Genomic DNA, 14,558 nt, shown 5'->3' on the forward strand with positions numbered 1-14,558 from the left:
CCTTGTTACCACTGGATTCCACCAGGAAACTCAGACCAGATATAGGTGCCAATTTGAAAGATGTAAACATGGTGACAATGGAGTAGATTGGTATTTGGTTGAGATGATGGCAGGAAAAATTACTGTATCAGTGTCCTAGACAGTATGTAAGGACCCTAAATCAAGCACACTGTGTTGTTGTAATAGCTTGTCATTTTTACAACATTACTTCTGGTCACATTGGTCCCAACACTGCTCCTAGCAGTTACTTGCTTACTCCAACTTGAGAACACTGCAAGCACGTAATGTTTGCGCTTATACAGGTTACTAAAAACAAGTATATTTATGGTATAAAGATCCAGACTTTCTTGTAATCTGTTTAAGTAGTTCTGAGAAGTAGTTCTTCAGTCTTTCTAAAGATCTTTCAAAGTTTTTTTTAGACTTTTAGATCTTTAGACATCGTTCTCTTATTTACATACAACTCTGGATTTCATTGTGGATTTTATTTTAACACTGGAGTAAATTTATGAATTGCTATGGTGGGAGTCAATGTGTAACACAGTTTTGTTTATTTACAGTTTATTTATGATGTGTAGATCTTTGGAAACCTTTGGAAAGCTCCATTGCTTCCTCTGTTAGCTAATTGTTGTTGTTTATGGTATGTATGTCTGTACTTGTATAGTGCTTTTACCCAAAGCGCTTTACATGCTATACATGTACATTCACCTATTCACACACACATTCACACACTGATGGCGGGAGCTGCCATGCAAGGCGCTCAACCATGACCCATCAGGAGCAATTAGGGGTTCGGTGTCTTGCTCAGGGACACCTCGCCATGAGCTAACCGGGCTGGGATCGAACCGGCAACCCTTGGGCTATAGGACGACCACTCTACCCACTAAGCCATGCTGCCCCATTATGGCAAACTAAGAACGATGCCAAGCTCAAAGTCAACACAAGTCTACTTCCACACACAGTTTAATATCATTTTATAAAAAGAGCATTTATTTCAAAGTTTTTTTTTCTTTTTTTTCTGCTTCGGAGATTGAAGCACATAGTAAAGCAACAGTACAATGTTCAGAAAATATAAGTGTGATGCTGTAACTTTTTTTTCTTTTAAATCTTCTTAACATGTTTTTGTTGTAATACTGGAATATTCTGCATGTATACTAAAATAAGAACTTTTAAAATTGTACAAATTGGTACCATAAAACTTGACAGAGAATAAAAATGAGGCGTTCTCTCACTGCAACAAACACAGATTGCTAGTTTTCCTCTTAATCAGGGAGAAAGAACGAAGAAACGCCAAATAATGATAGAAATAAACCAAAACAAAAGAGAGGAGAAATGTTTTGTGCACACAGAAGGCAAAACCTGATATTTAACTATTAGTAATAAATTTCTTACACCTGCAAACTGTCTGTTTAGATGACTCTAAGTACATCCAGCCTCAGCTGCAGAGTTAAATATCAGTTTTCCTGTGTAGCTGCAGCCAAAAAAAACAAACCAACAAAAAATGAAAAAACAGTTATTGTCATAATAATGATAACAATAATAATAAAAACAACACTAATCATAATAATATAATAACATTAAAAAGAGACTGAACAAAAACTTACACACTTAAAAAGGATGTTCTGGTTTCAGCCTTTCTAAATCATGTTGTATTTTCCTATGTGCACATTTTATTTAAATGGCAACACATGTTGATACAACAGATGTTGCTGCCAACATAACATGGTATTAGGGAAAAAATCACAATGCACATTTTTACCAGTCTACATTTACCATGCTTGCAGAAACAGCACATCCTCTTTTAAGAGTGCATGAGGCGCAGGTTGGATCCTCAGAGTGATATACCACACATCTGCACGTTGCTCTGTACACACCTTACATGGAGAATAGTTTGCTTTCTGAATACATGTTTCAAGTTACAAAAAAGAAATAAAAGGAGAAACAAAAAAGGAGAATGCACTGCGTTGCAAGAGTGTCCGTTAAGTTTAAGGCGATTTTTAGAGCTCACAGGTTTATACTCATTGTCATCATTGGTGGAGGTGATCATTCATGGGTGGACTTGAGATGGGAAATGATTGCTGATGAAAAGATTTTGGACACCAGGGTTGTGGAGAAGGGTGGCTTTTCTTTTTCACGTCTTCTCTGCAGTCAAGAGTAAAAACAAATAATCATCCACAGTTTAAAATTGAATCCATGTTGGGTCTGTCTCTGTTTGGGAGTAGAAAAAAATGTATTTGTGTAGCATTTTCACAGATGCTCCTATAGTCCATGTGTGTTCATTTGTCTGTGTTGCTACTGACACTAGCGGTCTCTATCTTCAGTGTTGTTGTGTTTACCCCTGGAGTTGTTGTTTAATTATTATAAGGCCACCATACTGTGAAGATGCTGTGAGCATCTTCAAAGTATCAACAACCCAGAGTCTGTCACGCCATCTAAACAACAGCACCTGCTGAATTCAGCAGATAAAACAACAAATTTAACTCTACTGACACATCTTTAGATTTCATATCTCTTAGCGGGCAGTTGCTGGATCCAAACAAACTTTGATTTTTGTTTTAAAGTTAACTTTCATCTTGCTTTTCCTCTTCCATTAAGTGATTAAGAAAGGGAAACATACCCTACTCAGGAACCTTTTAAGGGACTAAAATCTCTCAGAAACCATTGAGGATGCATATGAATCCAGTCCATCAATGTTTGTAGAACTTCTAATTCACTCATCGATTTGCTTAAAGTAAATCATTCCGATGATACAGCAACAATGTTTCCATCAAACTGCTCCCAAACAAAGAAAGTGGTGACATAAACCTCCCAGCCCTGCAATGCTCGAGTCTGTAGAAATTAACAGAGGGAAAGAGCCGTAGATCTGGCTTGAGAGATTTGGGAATTTTGGGAGCAATTCAAGTCCAAGCATTCATTATGTGTCCACTTACAAATGGTCTTGAAGGACCAGGGAGGTGCCGCAGGAAGGGAGAGCTGTTAATGTTCATTGACAAATTGGCATGAACTGATCAGTTGGAAGATGGTAACAACTGGAAACTGGGGAATCTTAACCCTCAGTTAACAAATCCTCATGGAATCAGTAAATCAGAAATCTGTGGGATCCACTGAGGAAGACCACCGTTAAGAGTCCTCTCCTTCATCAGCATCATTAATGGAGCAGTCTTTGGTCCCGTACAAATCTGCCAGCTTCTTAAACCTCGGCCCCCAACTCTGCAGATAGTCATAATCCAAGTCAGACTCTGTTGTGACAGACTCGAGTGAACTCAGTGACCCAGCCAGTGATCCTCTGCCTTCGTAGCCATAGATCTGAATAGAGTCGTAGGGAGGTGCAGTCGGGTCACTGTCGGCCTCCGCAATTCGAGTCTTGATGAAGTCATCGACGTCAACGCTGTTGGCTGCAGGACGCCCGATGCCAGGCCTGAGGGGATATTGAAGTTCTGGTTTGATATCCTTCCTTGGCAGGAAACCATTGGCACCATCTGGATTCTGAGCAGAAAGAGAAAGCAAACAAAGCTGTAAGGACTTGTAAAGCTGTAAAAAAAAAAAAAAAAAAAAGCTCAAGTTTTAGTTTTATTTTCTGATAGATAAAATGCATTATATTCAAATATTGACAAAAAACAGGATTGAGATATCCATACTTTAATTACAATTCATTAAATACTATATTCTAAAGTTGCCCAATAGAAACAGTATTATGCTCTTCTCTGTGAAGATAAATTAATTATCCTTTAATCTTTAATAGCAGGACGAGTAAACACGAATCACTGCACTCCTTTCTTACCTGCAGTGTAGCGATGTCAAAAGCCTCAGTGTCCTCCTCGCCACCACCCTCATCATCATAAGTGATAATGTTTTCCCTGATGTCCTCCTCCTCAAACACTATCAAGGGCTCCTTCTTCTGACGCCTCAGTGCAACAAACAGCACCACTATTGCTACAAAAATAAAAAATATAAATATATATTAATGGTCATTTAGTGAATACATCACAATCCCCTCACATCCTTATGAGAAAGCAGTAAAGTGAGTATCTGGTGATAAGCATGCACTTTAGAAAATTTAGGAGAGCGATTGCACCTTGTATACTTTATTTTATGTCATTATTGTATTGTGCTGTAAACATTTGCTAATTTATTGGCGGTTTTCAGCCTACATGGCTTTTTAAAGTTCTCAGAAGCAGGGCTATGTGTATATTGCAAAGTAAACAAAGACTCCACAGCCAGATGTTCTATGTTTATAAAGCAAATTGTATTTATTTTCAATATGGAGTTTCAATCAGATGAAGAGCCTTGAGGTGTTTCCAATATTTGACTAAAAGAATCATCAGGCATATAAACGACTCTTTCTATAAACACACTTTTAAATAATCCTAATCAGGCAGATCAATCAGTAACCCATCATAAGCATGTTTTCTTGCTGCTCACCAAGCAAAATGACAATGCAGGCCAGTATAGCTATCAGAGCTCCAGTGCTGAGACCAGCTGGTAGGACGTATGGCTCCACATTACAGGAGAGGATGGTGTCTTTGCTGTCACAGGAACAAACTCGGATGGTCAGGGTGTTGGTGCTGCTCATAGAGGGGAAGCCATTGTCATTTATCTCGATGGGAAGATAGTAAACATCCTGGGTGAGACGGCTAAATCCTTTGCGGAGAACATAGATACTGGCTGTGCCATCTGTGGAGAGAGCAAGAAAGAGAAATATGATGGTAGGTGGGTAAAATAAATTGTTCCATTATTTTCTAACTGCCATAGGTCGAGGAGCTTGTGGGCATTGCATAAAAGCGTTAGACAAATATGTACAAGGAAAAAAACACTAATTCTGGGTTTGCTTAGCAATTCACACACTTATTTTTATATAAATTTTGTCCATGCTTACCCAGGGTCACATGCACTCATACAGTAATTGTCAATGAAGTATGACTATGGTGACATTAAATTTCTACATCATAGTGGGTCCATTCATCAGTTGAATAGGAAATACAATACGGAAAATGTGGGCTGGCATTGCCTTTGTAGAGCCACTACACTTCCTTCTTCTTATTATATTTGTTCCTCTTAATCTAAAGAGTTAATTTCTAATGTAATATTAGCTATATTGCCAAGAATATTATGAGGTATTTGGCATTTGAGAAGCATCTAAAGCAACATTTACATGTTAAAAGTGAAAAATGCTGAAGCCACTTTACAAAGGATCACATTACAGCTACAGATTATACCTTCACATTTACATGGGATCCTTTGTTTTGTTATGGTATTTTAATATTTGATGAAATATATTAGCACAGATAATAACTATTAAATTACCTACAAATACAGTTAAGGGCCTTGCACAAAGACCCACAGTGGTCTACTATTGTTGACAGTCTGGGGACTTGAACCTTGGTCTTACAGTCTCAAGTATACCTCTTTAACCTTTAGACCAGCACTATACATTTATATGTATATTATATAAAGCATAAATAAATACACAGTTAAATAATAGAGTATTGACAGTATCAAACTTGAATGTGTATTTCTTTTTCTAAAAATGACATTTTAGTGAACTTATGATCAATTTAAAATTTATTATAAGTTTTTTTAATGCAAAATTAAAAATCTCCTTTCAATTGTAATGATTGTATGAATTTTCAGTTAAAGGTTTTTAATGACATTTTATATTAGAAGTGTACATTTGCAGCCTATTTCCATAATATTGATATTTTCTAATATTTAAAAAATACAAGATAAACAGTAAAATATTGCAAAAGAAAACATGTAATGTTCCAGCTTTTTCTTTTACATTGTATTTTGAACAATTGTATGATTAACTATTTAATCTTAATATTTCTAAAATTTGGGGCATGATTTTCCAGAAAGTGTATACCTGTCTAGATTGAGGCAACCTCCAACTGCAGCTGCTCATGTCTCTGTCCTGTTGCTATAAGCCTCTTGACAGTATGTGTGTGGTTGAGTTATAAGCCAAAAGAACAAGCTATTTCCATCCATCTGGATGTCTGTATATTGCATTTCAGTTACATCTTGAGCTGCTCAGCTTGGTTATTCCATCAGTGACTGTGGTGTTTTATAGGGATGCATATTATTGACCCTTGATTCTGTTATGTGTTCAATAAGGGACTTTCTTCCCTGTTGATGAAATGAAACTCACTTTAAAACAATTCCTTTTGTGCCCGCAATATGTATTCTACTTTTCTAGTTCATTTTACCGTCGTTCCTCCCAGCACTCACAAAACTTAATTCAATCACTCGCCCCCCCCCCCTAAGATATATGTACAGACGGACGGAGACCCCACTGCAATTAATACAGCCTGCAGGACGTGTGCATTTGTGAGTGTGTGAGAAAGACTCAGAGCACCTGCTGATTTCTACGAGGTACTGTAAGCCTCCATCTGGCTATGCTTTGATCTAATCTGAGCGAATGGGGGAGGCGAGTAAGAGGCTGCAAAATGAAGAAACAGAGATACTGGCTGCAGAAAAGGATGAATAGAAAAAGAAACAAAAGAAACAGAGGGATAAAGAATACGTTTTAAAGGTCCTCTACCTCTATTGCTTTTAAGGGAGAAGTTGTGGTTGTGGGTAACTTCTGGAGGAAGGCTGTACGTGAAGTATTGTCTGTCAGTCATCTCGTCTTTGTCCACTGCACTGACTGTTTCAATAACCTGAATCACACACATGAAAACACAAGTTAGCAGACCACACGATGATGTAAAGTTCTGGTTCTGGGTGTTTCTGGATTTTAGATGCTGACATGTTGTCAGCGCCGTCTGACGCAGACAGACTTACCTTTCCTGGTGCTACAGTTTCACACATGAGGACTTCGTTGTTGGTAGCAAACTCTGGGGGGTTGTCATTTACGTCTTTTACTTTGATGTTAACGCGGACTTTGGTGTCCTGGTGGTGGCCTCCTGCATGTAAACACAGCATAGGATAAAATTACGAGTTTTCTTGCTGCTGACAGACATTTAAAGAAGTGTCAGTCATTAAAGTCACACTGGCATTTGTTTTTTCAATAGATTTGTAATGGCCTCTGTGTCTGCATTCAAATGTGTATTTGTCTTTGAGTGAACAAAAAGCTACCTATATTTTCAAGCAGAATTGCCTGTCAGTCAGTCTCTAACCCAACTATTTGTTGTTTTCATTGGCAAAAATTACTGACATGTTTCTGAAACATCAAATAATCGAGTCAAGTGGCCTGCCACTCAGTAGATGCCAGCAATTTCTGTACCAACACAATTCTGATATGCAGAAGTAACAAATGTTATGCTGCTGGAGACTGAGATAAGGCCAATATTGTGTGACACAATAATCTAAACAACTAAAAAAAAATAACATTCTTATTTATCTACCCATCGTTTTAAGTTTAAAAAAGGCTACATTTCAATGCTGTAGTGCCTTGCATATTTGCTGCTGTAGTCAGTGTAATTTTTCCACCGCCCTGTCATTAGCAGGCATTTATTTAGCTTCCCAGGGTCTGTAACTGGTTAGCATAGCTTGCAATGGTTCTAGCTTTGTGGGCGGCAATCCCGTTTCCATCTGCCTGTCTGGCGTCTAGCACGCCACAGTGAAACCACGCGGCGCTCTACTAGCTTGAGCCACAACCACAGAATACCAGGGTGGAGCCGCTGTGGATTGTGAGGGGTTTCTAGAGTTAAAACCATGAAGAAAAAGTCCTGGATGGCCTGTGGGTTGACTGCTTTTCCCCCTTTCTGTGCCCACTCTTTTTGTGTAGTTAGCAAAAGTGTTTGTACTTGTATTTTTCCACTTCTATTTTACTGCATTACAGTTGAAACTTATATACAAAACAGAACTAATCTCTATGAAGAGACTTTTACTCAGTACAGCTGAACACAACATAACCAGATTTTGTTTTTGTTTCTGGCCAAAGTTTCACATAAAACCAGTACAGGAAGCTATGTGGAATTGTGTGCATCTACATGGACTAAATATAGACACCATATTGCCAAACAGTAGGTATAGCTGGAATATCACTTGTACAAGTGATGTCTGTTTGACATAATTCCCTTCTTGGCTGATCCTAAAAATTATTTATATATATATATATATATATATATTACCCTTAGTTCTACACTGATATTCATATCAAGAGTGTTGACTTCTTTCCACCCGGAAGGATTACATTACAGCCAGCTGCTTGAATTCACTTAAGGTCTATACAAAAGATGTCATGGAATGTATCCAGCACTGCAGAATGACATTTTAGGCTTTGGATGCCAGCAAACGTTTAGCCTGGTGGCTTTCTGGGATTTGTTTATGTTAGTTTATGTTTGAGTTTATCTTTTTTTTTAACTACATGCTGGAGAATAAATGAGAATTAATGTTTCAGTGAATACAAATCACACAACAGGTAAGACCAAAACGGGGTTGAATTATGCTCATTAACTGACTGCTCACTTGGGAAAGAAGTAAATTCACACTGACAGCCTCATCGTCGCTGCACTGCTTAACTTTCACATGAAATAAGCCTGAGTGTTAATATAAAAGAGTAAAGGTATTCTTTTATGCTTGATAAGCCATCACAATGACATGCTTGTAACTTTTATTTTTAACACATTAGAGAGAAAGCCAAATGCTGGCATATATCAGGGTCGGAGTGTGTACGATTTGTGTAAGACATGCATACATACCAATCTCTATGGCTGACACAGATATGTTATGCCAGGCCTGTGTTTCTCTGTCCAGAGGTCTTGTTGTGGTTATCAAACCATCCTCTGAAATGCTGAAGAACTGTTCTACATCCGTGTACCGAGGGATCATGTACCTTCACAGAGAATTAATACATATACATTATTATTAGATATTAGAATAAACAGGGTTGCATATAGTCTTGTACATGTTGTACCTACTGTAGCTACTGACAGCTTTTTGTATAGCAAGTGTATGTATCATTGTATAAAAGGAAAAGGAAATTACAGACATATTCTAGACTCTTGACTTAAGCTGTGTTGAAAGTCCCTGAAATTATTTAATCTATTTACTGTTTTGTTAATAAACTACACACATCTGCATTACCTCACAGGATTGTTGGCAACATCAGTGTCCTTGGCGTGAACTCGTCCCACCAGAGTGCCTTGAGGTGCGTTCTCCTCCACCTCAAAAGTGTAATATGGAGCTACAAAAACAGGAGGCTCGTCTGCATCCTCCACCGATATCTACGTACAAACATAAACAAGTAATCAAATGCTTACATGAATATTCTTTTTTTCTGCTCATGGTAACAGAAACCCTTTATATGTACCTTAATTGTGGCTTCATCTTTGTACGGTCCCCAAGCAATGAATTGGGAGTCAACATGTGGATTGGATCCCTCTACCTTCAAAGTGTACGATCGCTTTGTCTCAAAGTCCACTTGCTGAAAGACAGAAAGCACAAACAAGCAATGTTTAAGACAAATTGAGTCAATGTTTGCTTTCTGTGTACATACAAATACTATGTTATGTATGTTAATCCTGAAGACAATTCACCATCCACCCACTGCAGAGCCTGTACTGGTTTGATGAAACGCATGAGTGACCTGTGTTGTGTTGTTTTCCTCTGGTAGGGGGAGCTGTTGCAGCATGAATGAATAAAAGCAACTCACCAGTCATGTTACCACCACTACTGTTGCAAACCAGCTGAACCATTAGTAACCCAAATACAGACTTTAATTTTAAGATCTTTTGTATTGCATGATATGGCATGATATGATATGATTATTTTTGGACGTGAAAGAATCATTTGGCTGTTTCTGTTCTTCCTGCTTTCATCATCAGATGAAAACAACTCTTGTCTATTTCTAATGAGCCAGGATGAGGTTTGGGAGTCTGGGACTCCACATAATAATAGGGAATAGAAAGTGTTTTCAGTCACAAGATGAAGACGAAGAGAAGAAGTGAGGCCACAAGCTGTGTGCCAATATAGTTGTACAATATTTCATCTGTTACACCTTGATAATGGGAGCAGGTAGATTAATAATACATTTTTATTTAATATCCAAGGCACGGAACTTCAATATGTCAGTGTAGAATCGATTAAATTCACTCACATTTAACTAAGCATCAGTTCATTTACTTTGTATTAGGAGAAAACATACTCTCTTGTAATAGCCTTGATACTGAATTGATTCAATTGTGTGCTTAAGGGTTTCCAATTCAGTGCCAAATGTACACATTTTCCTCCCACCTCACATTTCCATTTAGTCTAATAAAAAAGTAACAAAGCAATTATAAAGCAATGACCCTCAGCTGAATATTCTACTTGGTGGTGTGCATCTAATGAATCTTCCTCCTTCCATTGACTTCTCCTCTTAGGTGCTGAATCTATACCACTGTAGGGAAAACTTTTAAGTCAACAAATGTTCTGGCAGTTATTGTATGATGCAATACCCAAGAGTTTCTTTCTATGATTACAATGAATCATGTCTTGCCAGGAGCACTTGGCTGCAACTTCATCTGCAGCCCAGTTGTGGCCATAATCATAGTAAATGACTCTCTTTTAGGTATTATTGTTTTGTCATAAACCCAGATAAAAACCATTTTCCTCTGCAGCTATTTTTCCTCGTGGGATGGTGACATTAAAGTGGCAGAGTACCAGAAGCAAGGTTGATCTTTTCATTTCAAGGCTTCCCTCTCAGTCGGAGAGAAGTGGGAGAATCTGAGTGCGGGTTATTGGAGATTTGTGACTTTGGCAACCTGGATAGCCTCCCAAGTCTACCAATATCACACTACTTTGTATTAGAGGCAGGCTATCCTGTTTATCATTGATAAAAGACTGGATCCAATCAAGATAATATCTCTGAACGGGTAGAACTCACAGTGCTGTCTGTGATCCAACATGAAGGCCAGAAGACAACACGTCTCTCCGGTGGATTGTTCCACACTCATTCAGCTGCAGGTAAACATCTTTAATGGGATGATGACGGATAGTTACAGCCGTTGTAGACTATATGTGACCCAGTTCTTTTTTCATTTTCTCTTTTTTGTCACTCTCTTCATCCTACCCGCCCTCTCCATCATCCCCTTACACTTCATTCTCTCACTCTCTGTATAATCAGCATGTGATAATGATAATAAAATTCACAATAATGCCCCTCCTTCTCCCTCTGTTACACACACAAACACAGATGCACACATACAGCTCCTTAATATTCTGTGGACTGCTTTCGTCAGGACACAGTTGAAAGAGAATAGCTGATTAAAGCTCATCCCCGTGTGTGTGTTTGTGAGGAGGAGAGTGAGAGAATAGAGATTAGTGAAGGCTACTCTTGATGCTGATTTGAAAGTGTGTATAAGTGTGAGTTTGTGCGTGAGCTCTTGTGTGTGTGAATGTATGCACTTGGCTTTTAATTTCGCGTGGCACTGCCTTCAGGGTGCAAAAGGTTTTGATTTCCCTCGAGAGGCATCAAGACCCAATAATCTCTCGCACATACACACACTCTTTCACTTGTGCAAACACATACATACAAACACATCCAAGTCAAGATGCTGTCATCAGATCGAGGGGAGCAGAAGTGGGTGTTGCGAAGTGCGAGTATCTCAGTCTGCTCTCTTGCATGTTTAATCAGCAGCAGGTTATTGAGCTGTTATTCCAAAGAACTGATGTGTGACAGCTCTTCATGTCAGTCAGCAGGCCTGTACACATACTTAAGCAGATTATTGTCTTTAAATTGGCATCAGAGAGGTCTCATTGATTAAATTATGATAAAATAACTCCCTAAAGAAGTCTGACTTTGATTCAGTTCTGGTTTAAAGGAAGATCAAATTATTTTCTGTAAAATGATTGAAAGTTTCTAAATTGCTTCAAGTGCTTTTAAATAAATCTACAGAATATGTATTAGTATTCATGTCTTCAGCTGTTTTTGCAAACAAATTTCTTTTTATTAACACAGATTTGTCAAGCTGTTTTGTGAGGTCACTTGTCAAGTGCATGTTTAGATTCAAGATTAATCATTATTAAACTAGGGGCAATGCAGCAGAAACAGCCTTTATGCTTCTTAAAACAAAGATGTATGAAAATTTAGATGTTGTGTCGTGATAACCAGTGTTGAACACTGCAGAGAAATTCAGATGAACATAACATTTCAACACATATTTTGCATTTCTCAAACAAAAACACATAGAACATAGCCTCATTCGAGTGGATTAAGTCACTGCTGTTACTTTGGTTGGACAACCTTTTTTTTGGTGATCAGTACATGCAGACAACATGTTCCAACCACTTCGAGGAGTCCTCCAGAGGTTTACATATTTCAGCTGATGAGATTAGCACTTGTGGCTTCTAGATCTCTGCAGCAGCCACGCTCTTCTACAGCTGGCATATGTGTAATTTCCTAGTTTCTTGTGTTGATTTAAAGCAGAAATAAAAAATAGTAATGGTCTCAATGCCTTTTTCAGTTTTGAGTGCCAAAGAATTGTTCACAAAGAGAATCAAGAGTTGATTTGATTATTTCAGCCAGTGATTATCCCACGGCACTAGGGGGAGCAAACTGTAGGTTAAGGCTGGCTGCTCTTTGGATAAGCTTCATTGATGTCTGGACAGGAAATGTAGCTAAACACAAATTCCATTAAAGATGAAAATTGTCACTGTGAAGTGTTTTGTAGAATGGATTAGGTTCAAGAAGCAAGTCTGTGATTAACTTAAGTTTTCCTTTTAATTTCTAGAATGGCCATTACAAGAAAGATAATTTGATGTAATTTAATTCTAATTTCCTTTACATTGATTGTGTGTCTCTAAATGCTATTACATTTTAACTGGGAGCCCCAGAGGTCAGAAACCCTGGGAGGAAAAAGGCATGGCTATCATTGCTCACTGGAGGATTCAGCTCATAATCCCGACCTGCAGCCACACTTACAACAATGTGTCTGTGTGTGTGTGTGCTTATAAGGCAGAAATAAAAAGCAGTGTGTGCGTTTTAGGCTGTGTGTGAGTGAATGAGTTGATCACTGGTTGTATCTGCATATTAGAATAGTGTGAACTGGTTTGCGTACAGCCACGCTATGTGATTTACAGTCGCCGTGCAGACTTGTGGTTTAGTTACACATACATATACACACACAACCATGAAAGGTGTTTATATAGAATGCTATGAGAAGCTGTAAGGATTGTCACACAGCAAAAATGTAAAAAGAATTTTACATTTTATATCCTTACAGCATGACTTCTTTCTTTTTCTTTTGTGCCCCTTCTTTTTCTTCCATAGCACAATACATGACCACAAACATATGGTTGCAAGTCAGGGTCGATTAAGATCCATACAGCGTTTTCTTTCGGAAAATGCAGTCTCGTCTACATTTCTGAGCTGGCAATATGAGAAAGTGGCTGATGACGTACACATAGTTTCCATAAGAGCTAGTTGTGAAAGCGCAGAGCTTCAGCCCATGTCAGAAACTCCTACAACTCAGTGTTTATAGACTCGACTTGGTCTGACCTAGGTAAAAAAAACTTCTCCAGTTACTTTCCCTCACTGTTGAACTTTCTGTTATTGTTAGAGGTCAACATATGACAATGGAAAATACCTCACCAGCAGCTTAGTTTAAAGCAATCATTTTCTGACAGCAGAAAGCAGTATGAAGTGGGGAAATGAGAAGAACATAATGAAGTAGAAGTGAACAATTAGATAAAGAAAACCCAAGTATGTAATGAAATTGAAATGTTTACTAAAGTTAGCATTTTAACCAACTAGCCCAGATAGAGACTCTGATCTTATTCAGGTTTCTATTATACAAATATGTTGGCACTTAGATGATAATTTATTTATCTTTAAACAGCTTCTGATTATGACCTCTTCAATGGCATCGTTTGAAAGGTTGTCAGTTAAAGAGTGTAAAACGCCTGTCTAAAGGTGTTGATCAATGACTGATGGACACCAGAATGGTCAGTAGATGAACCAAATGTCTTTGGTTTTTACTGTAGCTTGGTATAGCAAATGCAGCATCCTATACTCTTTGTGCTGTTAATTGTTTTAGCGACAGCATGCATTTGTGTGTAGTGAGAAATGGTCTAAAAGCCATCATACTGTGCCTGCTTCAAGTTTCAAAGCCCCAAAGTGGATCATAGTTTTCCATGCATACAGGAATATTTACCCTCCTCCCCGAAACATAACACCTTCCATAATTTCTTACCTTCTTCAGTTTAATAACAGCCTCTCTTGTCTCCGAGTTGGTTGTCAGTTCAAAAACACCCATTCCATCTCCATCTATTAAGCGATAGTTCACCAGTCCGTTGTCTCCTAGATCAGGGTCTTTAGCCTTAAGACGGCCCACCTCCTCTCCTGGCACTTTATCCTCTGACACAGACATGGAATACACACCTGGAGAAAAACAAGAACAATATTTACTTGGATTTGCTTGGCTGGTTGGTGACAGCAGTGTCAACTTCTGGTCTAAGCTTGCTTTAGTATTCAACACTCTTAAAGTCTTTGGAGAATTTCTGGCCGGCTGCCGCTGTGTTTACTCTCTGAGGCAGGGTCAGTTTGGAGGGCAGCAAGGGATTAACATGAACTATACCATCTGTCTCATATGGCCCAAAGGATATTAATATCTCCTATAGTGTCAGGTGTGTGTAAGTGT

At 38.3% G+C, this 14,558-nt stretch overlaps 1 protein-coding gene across 1 annotated transcript in view; it reads right to left on the reverse strand.

Moving 5' to 3' along the window:
• Window positions 1-953: 953 nt before the first annotated feature.
• The window catches only part of cdh11 (cadherin 11, type 2, OB-cadherin (osteoblast)), an 83,164-nt gene continuing 69,559 nt past the window's right edge, over window positions 954-14,558 (reverse strand). The window contains exons 8-16 of the mRNA XM_042010796.1: window positions 14,112-14,299; window positions 9,251-9,364; window positions 9,025-9,164; window positions 8,640-8,773; window positions 6,778-6,899; window positions 6,536-6,653; window positions 4,420-4,671; window positions 3,779-3,930; window positions 954-3,483 (exon numbers count right to left, since the gene is read on the reverse strand). Of these exons, the coding sequence (XP_041866730.1) occupies window positions 3,118-3,483; window positions 3,779-3,930; window positions 4,420-4,671; window positions 6,536-6,653; window positions 6,778-6,899; window positions 8,640-8,773; window positions 9,025-9,164; window positions 9,251-9,364; window positions 14,112-14,299 (1,586 nt within the window). The 3' untranslated portion in view covers window positions 954-3,117. The remainder of the gene's footprint in view (window positions 3,484-3,778; window positions 3,931-4,419; window positions 4,672-6,535; window positions 6,654-6,777; window positions 6,900-8,639; window positions 8,774-9,024; window positions 9,165-9,250; window positions 9,365-14,111; window positions 14,300-14,558) is intronic.

Source organism: Melanotaenia boesemani, chromosome 16 (genome assembly GCF_017639745.1).
Source record: "Melanotaenia boesemani isolate fMelBoe1 chromosome 16, fMelBoe1.pri, whole genome shotgun sequence".
Classification (NCBI taxonomy): Eukaryota; Metazoa; Chordata; class Actinopteri; order Atheriniformes; family Melanotaeniidae; genus Melanotaenia; species Melanotaenia boesemani.